This window comes from Protomyctophum parallelum (assembly GCF_964188405.1).
Source record: "Protomyctophum parallelum genome assembly, chromosome: 3".
Classification (NCBI taxonomy): Eukaryota; Metazoa; Chordata; class Actinopteri; order Myctophiformes; family Myctophidae; genus Protomyctophum; species Protomyctophum parallelum.
In genome coordinates this window covers 52,495,445-52,517,221 of record NC_139698.1, presented here as the reverse complement: position 1 = coordinate 52,517,221, position 21,777 = coordinate 52,495,445, and the positions used below count along the sequence as shown (strand labels likewise).

The 21,777-nt window shown below is 42.3% G+C and overlaps 1 protein-coding gene across 1 annotated transcript in view; it reads right to left on the bottom strand.

The window, feature by feature from the left end:
* The window catches only part of slc9a1a (solute carrier family 9 member A1a), a 47,817-nt gene that overhangs the window by 3,800 nt on the left and 22,240 nt on the right, over positions 1-21,777 (bottom strand). The window contains exons 3-10 of the mRNA XM_083760899.1: positions 20,732-20,982; positions 18,019-18,236; positions 15,003-15,205; positions 11,022-11,111; positions 5,329-5,399; positions 4,970-5,146; positions 4,308-4,443; positions 788-889 (exon numbers count right to left, since the gene is read on the bottom strand). Of these exons, the coding sequence (XP_083617025.1) occupies positions 788-889; positions 4,308-4,443; positions 4,970-5,146; positions 5,329-5,399; positions 11,022-11,111; positions 15,003-15,205; positions 18,019-18,236; positions 20,732-20,982 (1,248 nt within the window). The remainder of the gene's footprint in view (positions 1-787; positions 890-4,307; positions 4,444-4,969; positions 5,147-5,328; positions 5,400-11,021; positions 11,112-15,002; positions 15,206-18,018; positions 18,237-20,731; positions 20,983-21,777) is intronic.

The following is a 21,777-nucleotide window of genomic DNA, read 5'->3' as shown; positions in this document are numbered from 1 at the left end:
TATTGCAACTAATGTAGGAGTCGGGAGATATACAAATTAATGTGGTAATTTTGTTATTTACCGGAGTTCAATATTCAAGCAATAGCATAATTAAAATGAGTTAGTTGAACACATCAGAGTACAGCAACCTCTGGCTTTCTCCATATAGCCAAAGTCCATTCTCATTAATTAAGTAATTGCAGACATGATGGCTAAGTGCAACTCTACTGTACAAATAAATCAGACCCAAACCGTGCAATGCAAATCAATTAAAAGGACAACCAACACTAATGTCTCGAATTAGAAAATAACCACACTTTTGGCTAAATTAGTGAATCACTTGTGTGAAATGAGCAAGGCTGTTGTCTCTGCGTCTATCCATCTTACTTGCTTACTCGGAGTAGTGGGTGAATACAAGCTCTAAGAAATTGATGAAAAGACACAGAATGTAATGTGGTTGATATTCTGTGGTGAACTCCGAATATTGACAGAAGGATGACTTTTGTAATGCTGGATGTTTGAGGTACTTTAAGACATTTCAAGACATTGATAATGCTGCCATTCCTGGACAGTGGTAGTAAATCAAAAAATAAAGAAGCCACCTTTGTGGTTCTGGAAAATGAGAAGCCTGCATTTATGGTCTAATTATTTGGAAGACGGTATTCTAACCTATACTGTAAAGTGTAAACGTTTACATGTTTTATACTGTAAAGAATGACATGCCCAGGATGGCGACTCACAGCAAACTGCAGAGTTTGATAGCGAGCATTAGCCAAAAGTATCCTTCCGATTCAAGTGGTTAACTCACCTTCTTCTCCAGGTCGATCATCTTTTGCTTCTTCAGAAGTAAGTCGCCCAGACCGTCTTCAAAGGGATCCGCAATGAGAGTGTGTCTGTTGTACGAGCGCAGCTGGAAAAAAAGAGACACCAGCGTAAACTTACACGTTCATAAAACAAAGTGGTGGTGAGCACTTTGTCTTGCTTCAAATAGGACACGGGGAAATGTCAGCAATGACAGAGCTATCAATAAGGCGAGACCTATAGGCTTGACAGGACCTATAATTAAAATAATTAAAAATAAGTGTCTAACCAGAAGTACGGGGCAACAGGAAGTACTTCCTGTGCTTCCGGTTAGACAAGCATGTCATTCCGAAGCAAATGTTTTTTCGTGGGACTGTTCTTTTTGGTTTACTCAGTGTCCGACTTCCTACATACATGTGCAAGCTTGTAGACACCTATTCTCTCAGGCTTATGGCAAATAGTTGTTTATTGTCCATTGTTTTGATGTAAAGCATCCTTGGGTTCATGGAAGTTAATACTATTATTATTATTATTATTATGCTTTTACAACAAATCAATTACTTTTTAAATCAAATATGACGTATAGAGGCGGCAAGCCTTTGGTGGACAGAATAGGCCGTTAAACCAAAACAAGCACACCCTCTGCATTAACACAGCAATGGGGTTGTGCATTGTTTGGTATAATGGAAAAGTGTTTGCTTCTGATTCCGAACAGCATACTCTACAGCAGGGGTCCTCAACTAGAAATGCTGAAGGTCCACAAATATGGTCCAGTCTCATGCGCACGCAAATAAAATTGCGGGTTGCGGGCCACGTGGGCCCCACGGGGTGGGGCTGCCCCCCTCGCCCCCCACCCCTAGAAACAACTATGCCTGTTTAGTACAGTCAAACCAAGCTATACAAACCGGGTCCCATTCCAACCAACACTGGGGTGGCAGAGTATGAAAAAATATATATTTTCATTTATAAATATATTCACACCTCCAAAAATCCAATTTTGTTCATTCAACTGAATGTGTGAATGTGTCACTGCTAGTGAGCCAGTCAGCGCAACATTGTCATCATGACATGCCGGCCCATAATACACACATTCAGAGTGTTAATTGCGTTTCTCGGCATTGATCAAATACAACGGAGAATTCAACTCGCGGTTGCGGTGACTTTTCTTCTTCTTTTTTTTTTAAATGTTTTTTTGTGGCTTTCAACCTTTTTTTTATATTTTTTATGGAGGGACAGACAGTAGGCCGACAGGAAATGGGGAGAGAGATGGGGCCCAGGCCTTTTCTCTTTATTCTATCATTTCTCCAGGGTCCACAGAGAGGTGTGCCGCGGTCCGGTCGCGGTCCGCCTGTTGAGGGACCACTGCTCTACAGTATACACATGGTTAAACAATTCATCAAGCGTAGCGTTAGTTCATTTCTATTTTTTTCTTTCTCCTCATGAGATGGACAGATGGACTGAGAACAAGGTTAGGTGGGACCCTTTCTATTTTAAGAGATAATTCTCTCAAAGTAGAATGTACAGCTACTGTATGAAAATTGCCATTTTCACCACAAATCGGCCATTTTATTGGCACGTAACCAATAGTAGTGGTTAATTGGTAAGTCAATACCATATTAAGTGAGTGTTATTACATTTGAACTCATGTCATCTTCTGTATGTAGGGTTTAATTGGATTAAAAGCTACATCACAAACAGACAACAGTATGTTCAGATGGGCGAATTTAAGTCAAGCAGTTCACCCATCACTTGTGGGGTCTATTTATATTATATATTAATGACATATGCAAAGTTTCAAGCATTCTGAAATATGTTGTTTTTGCCGACGATACCAACATCTTTTGTGCTGGGGAGAACCTTCAACAACTATTGGAGGTTGTCTCAACAGAAATAGGAAAACTGAAACTGTGGTTTGACACTAATAAATTATCACTCAATCTGAAAAAAAACTAAATTCATGATCTTTGGAAATAAAAAAATACATTCTAACACATTAGTTGAATTAAAGATTGATAATGTAAAATTGGAAAGAGTCTATGAGAACACCTTTTTAGGAGTAATAATTGACCACAAATTCACCTGGAAACCCCATATAAAGTATATCCGGTCCAAAATAGCAAGAAGTGTTGGTGTTCTAGGCAAAACAAGGTATTTATTAAATTATAAGTCACTGCTCACATTATACAATAAGCTAATATTACCATATCTATCTTATTGTGTGGAGGTCTGGGGAAATACTTACAAAGGAAACCTCCAGCCACTTGTCATAATACAAAAGAGAGCCATAAGAATAGTGCATAAGGTAGGGTATATTATGATCATACTAACGAACAGTTTTTAAGGCCTAATAACATTGAAGTTTATGATTTAGTTGAACATAAAACAGCTCTTATCATTTATAAAGTAAGAAATAGACTTAATTCCCAAGACTATCTTATCATATTTCAAGGATAGGGAAGGGGGGTATGAGTTGAGAGGAGACTTAAATTTCCAACAACCCAGTGCCAAGACCACTCGGAAGAGTATGTGTATCTATCGGAAGTCATGGTCAACTATGATCATATTGTGATTTCTGCTGATTTTAATGTGCATGTCTGTTGTGAATCCAAACCCCTAGTAAAGGACTTTCTTAATCTCCTCGATGCTTTTAACCTAACACAATCAGTTACCGGTCCTACCCATGATACACACACCCTCGATCTTATTTTGTCTCATGGTCTATCTATCACTGTCACTGACATTTGCACGTCCTTTTGTATCTCCGATCATTTCCCCATCCTATTCACTGCCGTAATTCCCTGTTCCAAAATCAAATCTGCTGCCCCTGCCCGTCGTCAGCGCACTATCACTTCTGCCACTGCTCCCCAGTTCTCCCGCATTTTTAACAATTCAGCAATTTGGGCCCTTGATCACACTAGCACTCTGAGTGCGGAGGAACTCCTCTCCATGTTTAACCATACATGCACTAGCACTTTAAATTCCGTTGCGCCCTTTAAGCTCAAAATTAAAAGCACAAAAGCACTTTCCGAGCCATGGCTTAATGTTAACACTCGCGATCTCAGACGAGCCTGCAGACGCGCTGAGAGGAAGTGGCAAAAAGACAGACTTCATGTCTCACTAGAGATCCTACGAAACTGCTTCAGGGACTACCAGAGAGCTGCTGTAGCTGCAAAAAATAACTATATTTCCAACCTTGTGTCTCAAAACAGTAACAAGCCACAGGTCCTTTTCAATGTCCTTAACTCCATCATAAATCCCCGTGATACATCCCCTGTTGTGCCCTCACTTACTCTTTGTGACAACTTCCTTAATTTCTTTCTATTATATATTATACTGAAACGGCCCTGTTGCTTTGATTTTGTTTTACTATGTCACTTGTGTCATGTTTCCTGTACAGCACTTTGGTTGGCCTCCTGGTCTTTGAAAATGTGCTCTATAAATAAAATTTGATTTGATTTGATTTTTGATATTACAGTGTAGTACTATTTTGTGGTTTGACGGACAGTGAATGCAGTGTCTAATTCTACCCTGAGGCGTGTCCTCTGAAGGTTGCTCCTCAGGATCTTTCTGATCTCTTCCTCTCGGCCTTTAGACAGCTGAGGCAGAGCCCTCTCAGGTGGGGGCACCACCACCGGAAGGGGAGGCTTCTTAGGCTGGATGTTTCTGAAAGATTTAGGAGGAAAAAAAAGGGGGAAAAAAAGTTAACATTTCCAATGTCGGGTGCAACCGTGCAAACTACAATTTGAATTGTGTGCATACAGAGGCGTATCTACAATAAGGCGAGGGCAGGCGTCCGCCTGTCCAAATCCATTTCTGGCCTGGCCAAAATCCATAGAATGAGAAAAAAAAAAGAGGACAAAAACAAGACCTGAGAACTATTAGTGGACAGCTGATTGGTCCTTGCGGTAGAGCGCGACCCTCAATCACCCATTGGAATGTAAATGCGTGCCATTCAGCCTTTGTATCCTACACGTCTGGCAGGTATTATCTCTTTGAAAACCTTTAGTGCTACGATTGTGCGCGGGGAGACGACAATTAATACATGCCTGCCCAAAACGTAATAACTTCCAATAGATATCCAAGAGACACCCTACCACATCTTGGTAGAAGGACATACTAGAAGGACATACTAGCTCAAAAATGTCATTTTGAGAGTGTGAGTGTGAGAAGGAGAGAGAGAGCGACTCACTGCATGGAGACAGCGGACGGCATGGCGGCAGGCATCTTGACCCCCCCTCCGCTCTCCACTAACTCGATGGCCTGCTTCATCTCCATCTTGTGGTAGAATGCAATGAGCTGGGGCTCCTTGGACCGCTCCCCTGCAATCAGGCACTTCTTCACATACTTCTTGTTGAAGCGGTTCAATCTGAATGAAGGGGAGAGCAAAGAAACAGACGTGGGCACGTGTTAGCGGTGGGGGAGAGAACAGGGGAGAGGGGGAGCAATTCAGCAAATTATAGTAGTCAATTAGGAATGCATAAACTGAAAGGAGATTATTCAGAAAGGAGTCAAAAAGTATAATTCTGTATCACTGTTCAAATCACATACTTGTCCTTCCAGTGGTGGTGGCCATAATGTCCACATATGTCCTCAATTCCAGTTAGCAAGTGGTCCAGGAACTGGATAAAAAAAGAAGAGAATGTCACTTTAAAAAAGGGGACCACAGAAAAAGAAAAAATAAACTAAAATGATTCTTGCATCCTTGATCTCTACATTGCCTTCTGTAATCTGAGCAGGCAGCAATAAAGTAGAAGACAGAAATTCAGAAAACATGGGAGAGCAATTGCTCTCATATATATTTGAGAACTTGGCTAGATCCAATACAATGGTCTGTTTGGGCTTGCAACATGTCTGGCAAGCCAACACAAAGAGCAGAATGCGTCCGAGGCTAAACACTTTTGGTGTTTTTAATTATAGCTAGCAGCCACAGAGCTGTCGCAAAAGTGGACATTTACAAGAGAAAAACACCACACGTCTGGCAGGTCAACCGTCAAACAGTGGCCGTGTGCCCAACATGGGTGCCAGGGACATGTACTGACTGACAGATCTGCTGTTATTCTGATTCAGTGGCGGCTGATCACAGGCCACCACTGTGACAGCCTGACAAGCAACGTTGCCATGGGAACAGGCAGTAACGCCACATTTATTTTCAATTTGCAGAAGGTGACTGATGCATATGAACGGTGGCCAGCGGGGGCATCCTGCTGCTCCGGAGGAGCTCTGCATTGATTTGGAATGAATCCAAGTTAAGTTGTCTCAGTCGATAAAAGGTTAATTTTTCATCCTGCATGCTATGGCCCTCATTTATCAATCGAGTGTAAAATCTGCCACAGATTCGAGTGCAGGTTTCGTAGTACACCCACGTCGCCACGGCATTTATAAAGTGATCGCAGCCAGCTGATCCTTCCTTAATTTTGTTCTCACGTTAATAAATGTCACGGCTGAATTTGATCTGGCACGCCCTAAGAAATCAAGCCTCGCCCTCGTTTTTGCGACATGAACAACGGCAATACGTATCCTGAAACCATGGTTACATGAAAAAATAGGTTTCTCCCGTGCCTTGCTGCTCGCCTCACCCCCCTCTCTCATACACACGCACAGCACGCACACGCAACTTGCAAGCCCAACTAACTGGTGTGTTGTTAAACAAATAAAGAACGAACACCTGCATGAATTAAATAAAGCGTGCGTGCGGGGGGTGAGGCGGGCAGCAAGGGAAGCGAAGCGAGAGGAGAAACAGACAACTAAATAAAGTTGTAGGCCTACCCTGTGACAGGGTAGGCCTACAACTTTAACTTTAATTAATTCATGCAGGGTCCCTGTCTGTTTCCCTCTCACCTCGCTTGCCTTGCTGTCATGCACGCACGCACCTACATGACACATTAAATAAAGCTGTCTGTTTCTCCTCTCGCTTCGCTTCCCCCTCACCCCCCGCACGCACGCACGCACATATCGCTATTTGCAACTTTAACTGTGTGTTGTTAGTTGTATATTAAATTATTAAAGTATTTTTAATTTAATATACAACAAGATATATTAGTGAACGAAAACCTGAACCTGTGAACCATAATTAAATAACAAATAGGCACACACACGCTGCTGTTTTGCAGGTGCACCTCCTGTCCTGTCTGTCTGTCTGTCTCTCTATCACAGTGGTCCGTCCGTGACCAACTGACCATGCACGTTCTGACGTTCGCCAGTCTATTTAGATTGCCTCGCAGTCGTTAGTCACTGTTATATGAATGTGCAGCCAAAACCATAGCCTCATGTGGCTGGTGCATGGGCTGGCTGGGTAATATACCTATATCTCCGATGCAGTTCCCACTTGCGCTGGGAGCCTGGCACGGTACATTTGGCATTCGAGCGACGCGTCGGGTTTATTATATTGCACATACCGTAAGAAAGACATCGGCCTTCATGCTGTAGATTAGGCTACAGTAGGCTATACCTGCACGTTGGGACTCTCCGCAGCTGAGCTGCAGCACTGCTGCACTATACTCTCCAACGTCCCGTCATGGAAATATTTCAGCACAGACAGCCCAAATCCTCGCATGTATGCGCTCATGCAAAACACTGTTTAAATGGCTTAAGCATCTCTTGCAACATTGTTTTTAATTGCGCGATTTTATCTCCTACTAATTTCATATGACACATGTATTCCTTAACATTTTTATTTATTTATTTTTTACATGTAGCCCATATACATTATACATACCTTTTTATATAAACATTTTAGGAGTGAATACATATATGTTTTGATGCCTGTGACAGCCTCTCAGCAGTTCAGACAAGGCTGCTCCGCTTGTGTAAAACAGAAAAACAGCGTACGCCAGCTCGCGACCAGACGTGACTATTTGTCCTACTCAAGTTCAATTTCAAGCTTTGCCGGAAATGTTAAATGCCGAAAATGTCGGTAATTTCGGCGTGCGCCCATATTTTGGCGTACGCACGGTTGATAAATGAGGGCCTATATGTCTCCAGTCGGTGCCCTCAGTTCCTTGATGCAAGATGATTCTGTATATTTCATCATCACTTCATGCTACAGTAACTATTGAAAAAAAAAAACAGACTCTGACTTGAACTTGAGAATGAGAAGGTAATAAGAGAACTGAGAAGCAGAGATAATCTAAGCAAAACCATCCCAGTTAATAATGTACACCAGAGCTTGTTGGAACGATAGTTGGCGCATTGGCGCTTGGAAAACTGCCACTAAGAATCATTTCATAGCATCTCTGGTAGAGGATTAATCTCTGTGCTTTAATGCAGTGGTTAAAACTCATTTTCATTAAGGACCCCCAAATTGATATGTATTTTTGGCTGCAGACCACCATCTGAAAAGATGTTGCCAGGGGCCTCCATGAGAGAACATTAAGTGTAGGAAATATATATACTGTATATACACCAGTATAATGAAAGAATGATTTTTCAGTTAGCTCAAATCATGTCATGAGTCGTTGTGAGCTTGTAGATCAGCTACTCTTCAAATAAAGTATAAAATATGGCTAAAGGGGTTAAAACAGTTAGTCGTTTTGCTGTGGACCCCATGGAACCCCCACCAAAACAGTGGTCTGACATGTTTAGCCCACTGACTTGTGCAGACTTCATAAAAATAATTTTACTCTAATCTGTATAGAAAATCAGATTTGGTCTGCCAGTCTGAGCAAGGCCTATGACTCACAGTATACTTGACTTGGTTACTGCTGTGTGCTGTCCATTTTCTAAACCATGCCGGAGTTTGGATTCCATTTATTTCAATACGGTAAAATGAACTCGTCAAAGTAACCTAAATTCAAATGTCCATCAATTATTAATCGTGCAATGATGTTGAGCCAACATGAACTGAATTATTCAGGTGAGATTGCTAAAGTTTTAATGTCTGTAAAGGGAGAAAAAACATGTGCAAAATCTAAAAATAAAGCATATAATACACACACACCTATACCAGTAAGACGCCCGGCCGCGCTGAAACAACAGAGCTTCTTAATACGGCACAGTTGAGAAGCTGGAGTTAAACTATTAATCTGGTGTCAGTGAGGTCAGATGTAGAGTTGCTGGCCGGCTCCATACTGTATCGTGGCTGTCGGGAGGAAACCTCATAACTCCATTTTTGAGGTTTTAAAGTTTTGGCATAAATCAGTGCAATTGAACACTCTTTCCGTCTGTGTGTTGTTTCAAAAATATTGAACCAATGGAAAGTAGTAAAAAGTGCTTTGGACAAAACCTCTTAACTCCATTGGACCCTCAAAATGTCTGCTAAAGCAACTAACTCCACCACCTCTCCCCCTCTCATGGAAGTAATTGACAATATATAAAGTTACACCAACACCAACTTTGATGAGGCTGTATTGCTTTGTTTTAAAAATGTGGTTTTCTTAATTTCCTGAAAAAAAAATGTTTTCATCTCCTGAAAAATGAACATTTTGGAGTTATGAGGTTTCCTCCCGACAGCAGAGATGTGCAGATCTAGTACGTCAAACCATGTACGGCTTTCCAGGGTTTGATGAGGTCACAACCTTCAGGAGCTTGTCACGAGGCATTGTGATCTTCATATAATGGAGACAGCCATGTATGGAGAGTGTCACGAGGCGTGATGTACTGACAACCATATATGGAGGCGTGAGTAACGGAGCGACGGATGTGTTTCGCAGGTTTTCATAGTAATCTGCAATAATAATGCACAATATTATGGCAGAAGCTGCGAATAGACAATGACATGTACTGACAGTAGGTTGGCCCGTTAAGCTAGTCTGAATGGCCCTTGCCATTGAGTCTAATCACCGGTCTTCTCCAGTGCAACAGAAGCCATTAGAAGAGTCTGCAGTTTTAGCCCAGGGGACTGACTGGTGACTCACTAGTAAGCCCCAGAGAGTGCTTGCATGTGCATGACATGTGTGCCCTTATCTCCCCTATATTAATAGCTATAAGAGCCACTCAGGCCGTCCATGGCAATCACTCAAGGGCATATGCAAGTACCCGAGGAAACAGTGGACAGTGTGGGTCCATTTCTTTAATAATCTTTAATGATTGAGACCATTAGCTTGCAAATGGTAAAACTAAATAATGTTAGGAAGACCATCAAAGAGAAGATCCTCATTAAGATGTTCCATCATAGATAATATATTAGATCCATGGACGTGACATTCATTGTGCCAGCAGCAGTGCCTTTGGAACAGGGTAATCCTCCTGCTGGTAACACACATAACCAGCAGGGGGAAGCAACACTCAAAATATGACCCCAAAATGTTTCAATGAAGAGATTCTATATTTTGCATATGGATGTTCATTCATGTGCTCTGTCCCTATCAAAGAAACAAACAAAAAAGGTATCGTGTTCTCTTCTTAATATCTTCTAAATATTCATAAACAGTTACGTGTCTGTCTAGCCATGTAGAAACTGAACAAGCACAAATACATTGAAACCTTCCATTCAGTCACCCTGACTGTATGTACCCATCAAGGCTCATTTGCACAGGGTGCCGTTGCAGTGTGATTTGCACATGTTCCATTGCAAACTGTCCAGATTTTATCGTGTATCGTGAATTTTGCCATCTTATGCTGGCCGTGGGAAACACTAAACTAAAAGGAATGACAGGATGCGAGGGTGGGATATTTGGGGGTCAACAAAGCAAAAGAGGCATATGTCAGTGCCTCACAATTTAGTGCTTGTTATGTGGAACTTTTCTCAGAAAGTGGGCCAACAATATTGACAGTGGCAGTTGACTTTAACACCATCGGGGCCCATGACGTAAATCACCGTCAAGTTCAAGTGCACGGTCATGTGCCCGAGATGGAGATTGATAATCTCCGTCAAATTAGTGCTATGAAAACTGATGGCATCGCTCTACAGCCTAGAGGCGCTTGTTGGAGGAGGAGGAGGACAGGGGCGCTACAGTATGTCCCGGGAAGGGGTTCCTCACTGGCATGCGAGTCAGAAACGTACAACTGCAGTGGCAAGCAGTTTGAAGAATGAATGATGACTACATTCAGAGAAAAGGTGGTAAAGATTAGTGTCTAGTTTAATAAAAAAATTTAAAGAATGTGGCAAAGCAATTTAATTTGAGGTCCTGCTCATCCCGTTTTGTGCATTCCGCTCTTATGCTTAACTTATACTTGGGTGTGCACCAGTGTTGCATGCCAAAAATAGCAGATGAACAAGCCTAAAGTTTAAATTAGGCTTTAAGAGGAATGACAACATCTCAGAACTGAAGTGGAGTCAAAGCCGGTGAATGGTGATAGTATACCTGGGTATGAATCTCCTCGTTGATGGAACGTTTGGCCTCCTGCTTCTTCTTCACAGCCAGCAGCTCCACCAGGGGTTTGATGGTCATACCCTGGAAGAGGAGGAGGAAAACAGCTGAAGTTATTTCCAGTGTCTTGATGACAAAGGCGTAAAAAAGTTCATGCAAAAAAGGAATATATTCCCAAACAGGTTCACATCATAGGAATACAGTAGTGTCAGTATAATAAAGCTGCTGACATGAGGGGACAGGAGATAAACCACTTCAACCCTAGCATTCATATCTTGGGCATGTCAATAGGTGAACCTTCTGTGAAAATAGCAGATCTACAAGCACACAAGTTATAATGAGCTTGTAGATCACCTGGCCCCTGGGGTCAATGAAGTATGAGCTGTAGGCTTTTTAAATGGTTAATGCATGTCAATCATTTGCACATAAAAAGAGACTCACAAGAGGAAGTGACAGTGATTACATGGGTTTCCAAACAGTGGCCCACAAGTTACGACAGGATGCAGCTACAGCACGCTCTCTGGTTTGGATTCATATAAACAGAGTGAAGCAACATCTTGTAGTTCTCTATTCCATGCCAATGGAAAAACACTTGAAAAGTCTGAATCATAATGTAAACCATAAGTCAACAACAGAACATTTGATATTTGAGCCTCAGCCAAGCAACGCACCGGAGCTTTGTTCACATTGACAAAGCCTTTAACCTCTGGGGCTTGTGTTGTGGGACACTGATCATACTGATATACAGTAAATATGAGTCTGTGCACATGCAATTCCACAGAAAGTGTGTGTGTGTGTATATTCTGTATGTCATGGCTTGGAGATTAAGTCTGGCCATCTGGTTAATCATAAGAGCCTAAATAGATGACACATTGAAATAAGACCCTGCTATGCGTCATATCCAGCATGGGGTCTTCAGCAGGGGGTCCTCAGACTTACGACGGTGATGGGAACATATTGTTTAAGAAAAACAATGTCTGTAAATACGCATTAATATGAATCCAACATACTATTAGCAAAGCTAAGATTGTTTAAACGAAACACATTTAATTAACCAACCCTAACACTGATAATAGTGCTATGAAGCCACTTGGAGACATTACATAAACACAACCAGGAAAGCACCTGTGTCATTTTAGCGTTGGCTATTCAAAAATAGCAGATATGCAAGCTCACAGCGCAGCACCCGCAAAACGTACATCTGCTATTTTTGAACATTTTTGAAAAATCTTGAAAGAAAGACTGATTTAGAAGGCATTTGTAGAATCATCCTCAGGAAAACCTGTGAAATACTTCAGAGCTCAAAGTAATAAGCTAAATACAGTGAGCTAGCTTCGAAACCCTCTTATCAAGCTTCATGGAAGCTAAAAGCCCGAAAAACATTGAAGAATGCAGATGTACAGTATTGAAGCTAAATTAAAACCACTTTACTTTGAACCTGTTCAAGTTTATCGTTTCATCATCCAAGATGTACTGGCCAAGGGGAGCAGTAGTGTAGACAGACACACTTTCCAATGCAAACATTTACCAACAATTGCCAGCCGGTTGTCCTAATGTCCCACATACACACAAAGACCTTAAGTAACCGCAGCGGTCTACTTCCTAGGCTATGTCGCAGAGGCTGTTAGTGCAGTGTTTCTATGAATAAAACATGTCTCTTGCCTGCCTTTAGAGGAGAAAGCACACCTCTTATGGACGTTTCAGCTGCAGCCATTACATGATGCACAGCTAGTTCTGGAGACCCGTAGACCCACTTACCAAATAGGAAAATGGTAGAGTGAATCCTTCTGTGTGCATGTTTTAGTAGGGCATGGGGGTGACTTCACTTGCTTATTGAACATTGTTGTTGTTCATGAGGATCTAACACGAATTGGGAAAGGTTAATTGGACCTGTAAATTGTGTGTGCAAATGTATTTTTTATTGTTTATTCCTTGCTTTTTATAGTTAGGTACACACGAGTAGGTAGAGGCGGCTAAAGGAATTTATCAGAAAATGGTGTGTTGGTTTGTATGTACAATACATGTAACCTAATGGATCCATAACGTTCAAATGTAGTTACATTTGTTGTCTCCACCAGCCGAAGGCATGGGGAGAGTATGTTTTGCACTCCTTCCGTCCGTCCGTCCTTGTGTCCGTGTGTCCGTGTGTCCGTGACCAGCTAATCTCAGCCACCGTTAACCCGGTCGATGCCAAATTTTGCACACACACTCCCTGGATGCCAACCATGAACCTCTGCCCCAAACTTTCCAGAACGGCCTGTTATAGCGCCACCAGGAGGCCGCTTTGTGCAAAACAGGTTTTTGCACAGCACACCTACAGATTTTGTCCAAACATCACGCAAATTGGTACACAGTCTCTCTAGAGCCATTCAACCAAACCGGTCTTTCATATTTCTCACACTCCATCCTGATTGGTTAAGATTGGCTTCCAAAGTTCACAGGAGTGCTCAGTTTCAAACAAAATGCTGCAAATCATGAACACATCACGTGATTTCCGTGAAATTGTGCACCCACATTCCCACTAGGCCGAGGACAAAATGCCACATGAACAATTTCAACTCAGCCTCAAGGTGGCGCTATAACTGGCCGAAAAGTGTTTTTACCTCTAACTGCACGGATCTGTGGATAACCTGGTGGAGACCTGTGCCCAGAAGGGCACTTTTTCTAGTTTTTTGTGTTTTAGTGTGTGTGTGTTCACTGTTCTATCCATTTGTGTAACCCTCCCTTTCTTGTTAATTTGTAGCATCATGGCTGGCCGTCCGGTTCAAAACATACCAAGAAATGTACTGACCACTAAAAACAGCCTAGCACATTTTGAGGTCCACACATGGGAATATCATCAAGTGTCCCTACTTCCAAACAACAAAATAAAATGCTTTCTGAAAACGTGTTAAAAGCTCTTTCGCAGTTCTTGCCAGGCTCAGCGGTAACAACACATACCACATAGTTTAACTGAACAGTTGATGTCATTGGGGCATATATAGTGTGTTGCTAGAGTGCCGGCGATTGTCAATTAAAAATGTGCTAAATAAACATTTTTGTTGGACCCTCTCACGGCTAATATACAATGACAGCACATAGTAAAATCCATTTAACATTGAGTTGTCAAATAGTACATTTGTATACTCTCAGAGTTACAAGGATAAAGTGACACTGAGTCTTTAAAGTGTACAAAGAATGCACAGCTGGCAGGGTAAGACAAATTACATCAACAATACGAGATCAGAATACATTTCCTTTTGACTTAAATTTAAAAAGGAATGGTGTATTCATGGACATGGCTATAATAGCCATGAAATTACATTATAAAGACTATTATTAAGGTGTTGTTCTTTATTGTTTTTGGGGTTTTTCCTTCTCCTCCTCCTCCTCCTTCCACCCAAAAATAGCAGTTCTGGCTGAACTGTGCAGTCGGTTTTCGCGAAACGCGGGAATATGGTAGAGGGCCATGCCAAACGGTGACAATGCGAAGCCCATGACCATTGGCCAAAGTGTGGCACTCAATTGAAAATGCAAACTTTGAACGTGCATAGCTCATGAATCGTTTGACCGTTGGCAATGAAACTTTGATACACATATGTGTCTCCTCATGCCGAACAACTTTCGTGCTCTAACTTTTGACCTCTGACCTTTAGAACACCCACCATTTTGAATGATAGGAAAAACAGTTCAAATCCATCTCCTCCCAGTTCTTCCATGTTTCTATGGCTTATTTGTGCATATTGCTTATTGCCTTCTTTCTTGGTCCCGCCTTATCGCTGCTTGCAGCTATATTTATTATTATTATTATTATTATTTATTTATATTATTATGTCATAAACTACACTACAGTGAACAACTCTATAATGTAGAGATCTTCCAGTCTGAAAATTGAATTATGCATTAACAAAACAAAACCAGAAACATTACAATTGTGTCCATTTGCATGGCATCAATTATGTGAAGAGAACGATGGTGAAACTGACTGAACAGTACCTGAACAAAGACTGTGAAGAAGACAACGGTGATGATAGCGGTGAGGAACATCTTTCTGTTAGGGAAGAGGACCGGGTCCAGCAGGAATCCCAGCGAGAAGGCGATGGCCCCCCGCAGCCCACCATAGGCTATGATAAACTGGTCCTTGGTGGTCAGCTTGACGATGCGGAACTTGTTGATCACAAAGGTGAGACCCACAACTCCTGGAAAAGACAAACGCAGAGAAACGAGGTTATGCTTCTGCGTGTGTACGTTTTAGTCCCGATGGTTTTGGAATAGGAATGTGCGTGGCTGACTTGTGGTGTTTTGGTGCGTGATTTAATTGGAATATGAATGTGTGCGAGTTGGGAGTGATTTGGATGTAATCCTTCGTGTTTAAGACACTAAAAATGTAAATCAAGACGTATGTCTTCAGTCATCATATCATCGCTGTCTCATGCAAGTATCTGACAATATATAAAGTCACATTACCAACTTTGATGAGGCAGTATTGCTTTGTTTAAAAACAAAAAAAAACAAGGTTTTCTTCATTTCCTGGAAAAACTGAATGTTTTGGAGTTGGCTGGTTTCTACCTGACAGCAGAGATAGGATGGTTTTATACTAGCTGTTGCTGCCAGCATAAGATTCTAAACACTGGTGCTACAAGTCAATCAAGGACATGGCATGCACTACTTGCACATCTTGCAGGATATGATCCACCCCTGTACCAGCTAACACAGGACGTCCCTTCCCCCAAAACAACCAAGACAAGTGTCCTAGACTCTTCTCTCTATTATCAATATTATATCACATCTATTTTTTGAAGCAGAACAGCAGAGAGAGACAGGAAAGCAAGGGGAAGAGGAGGACCTGTAATAGGTCCCCGAACTAGCAACACACCTAGAATGTTGACACTGTAACCATTACCCCACTAGCCATCACACGTGTTGTCGTGTGTTTGGGTCAAAACTCAGCTACTGAGTCTCACAGGGCATTTAGAACTCAGGAATATGATGTACACAACAATATGATGGCGCTTCTCGAGTTTTACATTTTATTCTGTTTAACTTCCCAGACAAATCTAGTTTGAAAAGTGCTCAGCATGATGACTCATGACAGAGCATCGGTGCACTGCGGCACTTCCTCACACACTGACGGCCATGTGGGGAAATGTGACGGAAACATCGGTCCCTGTCGCATTTCCATTTCCTTCTGGGAAGTAGGAAGGGACACAAAACTAGTATTAATAATAGGCCACAATATAGGACAGCGCTCCAAATTGACAATTTATTGCCATACTGACATTTGAGGCAAGATGCACTTCCTCAGTGTGCACTGGCAATCTTCCAAATAATACAGGAGGAGTCACGTTCGTGTAGTGTAGGTTACCACAGCATTACATCATTTTTTTTAAATAATTTGAATGATGTAAGCACGAAGAAAACAGCAAAAAAAAAAAATTACTGGTACATAAGGAACAGAAAGCAAATTTCGTTACAGAACTCGGCTGATACAGACAATAAGCCACTAACCTACTTACATAAGAAACAAGCTAATTAAATTATGAAAGCTCCTCATTCAATCCATTTGGAGTGAGAGTATCAAGGGAGAGTGTGTGCAATATGACTCCTCCTGGAGGATTCTGGCTCCGTCACCACCTCTCTGTGCATATGAATGCCAATGTACGCTAACAAAATTCAACCAAGCTGTGGTTTTTTTAGTATTAAAATGCCAAGCCACCGATTATTTCTCACCATGACATGCAGCGAACCCGTTGGGATCGGGATTCGAACTTGCAACATGCTAGCAGCCTAGGTGCCCGGACGTCTTCTTCGCGTAGGAGTAGATACCGGTATCTATAATTACCCATGGGCCATGACCCACTTGAGTCTATTGTTTGGGAAAACTGACAATGTACACATTGAGGAACGTTTGTTTAGATTAGACCCTACTGTAGCTATAGACTAATATTACAAGGGTTTATATTGTAGCTTAGTATTAGGCTTTTGTCCAGCTAATTAGTGTTCTGGCATTTCCAAATACAGAATTAAGTGAGCGCTTATTACATCAATTCTAGTTTCTACACATGAGTGACAGTGATTTGGTGAGACACTGAAGCAGAGTGATACACCTGAGGGTGACGCGATGTGCCAGCCAGTGGATTGTTCTGGGAATACTCGCTGTGCAAAGCCATGGGAACATGGTGATCAAATCATGTTTGCAAATTAAAAAACGTAGCTAGCACTAGAACCGCAACTGTAAACGAAAGGCAATGCATTGAATTATAGGATTAAACCCACGTTTATTAGTTACTACTTTAAGGATTCAGAACCACGTTTTGAACCTGCCTGGATAGCAAAGCATGGTCAGTGTGTCTGTCTGTCTTTTAGCAAAATAACTTGAGAATGTAATGCAGACCTTTCATGGAACTGGGTTGGAATGATCAGTAGGCTCAAGGTCAACGCCGAAATCGAGAATGGATTTGGATTCAAAACTGAAAGCTAAAAAGGAATGTTCAGTCAGGTGTCCCGAAAAGACAATTCACTTTTGTGTCAAACAGTCAAAGTCAAAATGACATACCGTAATCGGTCACAGTGATAATTAAAACATTGTTTTTAATGTAACCAACTATCCTAAATCATTTAGAGCAACAGGAACACTTTTTCCTTCTTCTTTAGTAGCCAATTATTTTGTACCCATCTTTTCTCTCACAATTTAGTCGTTGTGCCAATTAACACATTTCTGTGTTGCCAGCTACCATGACAACATACATTAGCGCCTCCGTCTTACTCCCCCTCCAATTCAACACCCCCTGCTGAAGGAGACCGGCGCTGCCACATTAATATTGTTCAACTAGCCGATCTACATCAACAGTGTGAGCTTGTAGATCGCCCATTTGAACTATTCAAAAATGTTTTTCAAAATGGTAAAAAAGGGATAAGGGGTTTAGCACTAGAAAATATCTATATTAAACCACCTCAGCCTGCCATTGCAAGAGAAAAGCCAATGGGAGAAAAACAGTGCAGTAGAACCCACCTATGACCCGAGCCACCAGACAAAGGAGCACGGTGACCGTGACAAAGGTCCAGTTCCAACTGTGCGGTCCGTCCACCGTGGCCACGCCCAGGAAGATGAAGATGAGCGTCTCGCTCACGCTGCTCCACATCTTCAGGAAGTACTTTATGGTGGTGTGGGACTTGTGGGATATGTTGGCTTCCACGTAGGGCCGCATTGTCGCTCCGCATGCTATTAACCTGTGAGGGTATAGGAACCATAGTTCAGTCATTGGAACGATAAAACGTGTATACTTTATTTTACGCAGGAAATTAGCACGTCTTTCTTCCAAGTCTAGTTGTCGATCATTGATAATAATTTGTTAGCATGTTAGCATTAGCATGTTAGCATTAGCTTGTTAGCATTAGCTTGTTAGCATTAACTAAGTGATGTGATAATTAGTGAGTTCGAGATGCTTGAATGCTTGAACTGGTTGCCCTGCTTTTCCGTGACAACAAACAAGCACGTGTGGCCAGCACTGATGTCAACACTGATGTCAGGGGATAGCACATATGAGGGCTCCGGTTACTCGGCTTCAATTTCACCTTGAAACATGGACACAGACAATACAGAGAGACTGACTCTCCGTCCCCTAGTCTAGTGATCGCTTCCCTATTTTCATACTTCTCCAACCTTCATTTAGACTACAGGAAGGGAATTGACACATCAATTTGGTGGTGTGTGTGCCACCTTCCTCTGACACGGCCATGGGAGATGTCCCAAAAGGTTAGATAAAGTATGCAAACCTACAGCTCAGTCCCCCCTTATTGCTTTTTTACATTAGGCATAGTAGGCACAGTTTATAAAAAGCAGACGTTGATGAATTGTGTTGGGGTTGTCTCTCTCGTTCATCAACAACAGGCATGTGAGGTGGCAATCCACCATCGTATGTTTATGACGTGATGTGAGGTGTGACAGATCCAGGAGTCTTTGAACGTCGCAGCTGTGCTCCCGTCGGCCCTGACACACCACTCTGATACGTCAGCCACCACCACCTGTCTGCTTGATCTACAACTCGAAAGACCGTAAAAAGGATGCGATGGACGACCTTAGAGAAGATATGTATTGAACGAGTGTCGGTTGCCTGGAGACGCTGCCTTGGAGCATGACAGGGGGCCATAAATTGGGGGTCATTGGGGAGTCAATTCGTCAGGCCGCCAGTTAAAGGGTAAGACCACTTTTTTTGAGGTTTGGGTTGTTTTCTTAGCTTATTATGTTCAAACTAGTCCAGTCCAGGAGTTATTTCGCTCCATTGTGCAGTTTTATAGAAAATAGCTTTATAAAAATACCAGCCCAATGAGCCCCATTGACTTACATTGTAACGGGGAAACAGCTCTCAAAGTCACTCTTTTAGCACATGAACGAACGCAACAAAAGCTGATTCTGACAGTTTATGACATCAGGAAAACTCATGCGGTTTTATTTTCGTGTTTTAACGTATATTTATAAAGGTACTATTTTGTTTGGAGGGACACTGAAGCTGCAATGCGGTCTTCCGTTTCCGGTTTCATTTGTAAACAAGGAAGCACGCTGGCTGCCTGTGTTGTACGCTGAGAGCACCAAATCCATCTGCAGTCGAGCAGTACCCCCGACACAGACACCCACGGCAAGCAGTTATAAATTTGTAGGCTTACGATACTTTTAGAACGGAGGATAAAGTGCGCTGTTCCAGATTGTTGCAGTTAGAGTTGGACCAATCGGATCGTAGTACCGCGTCACGTGAAAACAGAAGTGATTCGGTTAGCGTAAGCATACCTACCAGATCTTCGTTCTACACAAATTAATCAAAACAAGACAACGTTGACATTTTTTATTAAAAATAAAACCGCATGAGTTTTCCTGATGTCATAAGCTGTCAGAATCAGCTTTTGTTGCGTTCGTTCATGTGCTAAAAGAGTGACTTTGAGAGCTGTTTCCCCGCTACAATGGAAGTCAATGGACCCTATTTTTTATTTCTTAAATTGCTAATAAACAACACAACAGAGCGAAATAACTCCTGGACTGGACTAGTTTGACCATAATAAGGTAAGAAAACAACCCAAACCTCAAAAAAAGTGGTCTTACCCTTTAAGATGCAATGCTACAGTAAGTTACTGCCGTAGGAGGAACGTTGAGCCATGGCTGTGGCCGTCTAATCAGTGGCAGGAGAAGCACATGGCAGGAACACACAAAGGAAATACACATGGCATACTGTACATAGCCATGACTTTTCAGTGGTACTGTATGGTAGGCACAGGAGGTATAGAATACAGCAGATACTACAGGTATCGAAACAGCAGTTATTTATAGCTTTACGGTTTGCGAAAGACATTGCCATGGGGTCAAGGAGGCTTTTGTCCCCCAATACTGAACTGTTCTTTGTCATGCTATTGTAAGGTGAGAATTCATCAAAGGGCATATGGTTACGTTATAGAAAAGCACCATTTGATAGGTCAGGGTTCATTTTAGGAAATGAATTGCCTAATTAATTAAGCAATTTAAAACCTTCCAAAAGGTCACACAGTGGATGATTGAATCATGCATGTTGTTGACATTTCCACAGTCTCATTTGACCGGGTTCCAGCCTCATCACGAGTACATCAAGAGATGGGGAAGGATGAGTCAACATGGAGCGCTCAAATGACAACATGAAGTGAAAGTCAGTGAGAGAGCATAATCGATCTGCATGTCCGTAACCCATTATTCCCCTACTTACGCCATGATCCCAGAGAGGTGGAACATCTCGGCTGACAGGTAGGCCATGTAGCTGTACACGAAGACGAAGAGGGGCTCAATGACGCGGGTGTGCGAGGTGAAGCGTGAGGTGAAGGCGGCGAGGATGCCGTAGATGGCGCCGACCAGTACGCCGCCAATCGACACCACCAGGAAGCAGATGGCTCCCAGGACGACGTCGAGAAACGTCACTGTGCCGGCAGCACAAAACTCCTCAAACAGGTGGTACAGCACCTGTAGGGAGGAATGGAGCCACGTGTGTTTGGGTTAAGGGACAGGATGTGAAGCAGGGAAGGTAAATGGGAGAGAGACGGCAGAGAACAAAGAGAAAAGAAAAGTGCACATTTTTATGATAGGTGGCAACCGCTTATCACATTCATAAACACCCTCACATCTCTCCACCAAGTTATACAGTGACTTAATAAAGATTAATTTGTCTCCCTGCATTCAAGTTATACACAGGGATACCTTCTGTACATATATGTCTGTCAGACAAAAGACTAATCGTAATGATTTCGTAATATTAGAGTACCATCATGGAGACTAGGGCTTGGAAACCTCCACAGTGCCTCTGGCTTGGGTAAAACAAAATTTAATCATGTGGATATACAAATACGGCAAGACCAAACTGACTGACAATGTGACAACTATGTGGGGAAAGCATCGACAGGAGCATTGGAGCAAGTTTCACATGAAATGTTTCGAGTCCGTTTGTAGTTAGATCTTGCCATTCACAGTTTTACACGGTGCAGTGATCACAATGCAGACAGGATCCCATTACTTTACACACCGACGCCCTTCCCACTCTGTCTGATCGGCTTTCCTGGTCGTTTGTGTGCTGGTTAGGTTATACAGCAGGACAGCAGGTCAATGGCAGTGTTGTGGGAGCAGCCTGGTCCCTGAGGGCTAGAAATGTTGGCCTCACAACTCTCTTCTTCCGTCTCTACAGAGTAAGTTCCTCTATCCATTTGTACATGGACTGGACTGCGTTTATATAGTGCCTTCCTTCAAAGCACTATACAATGCATT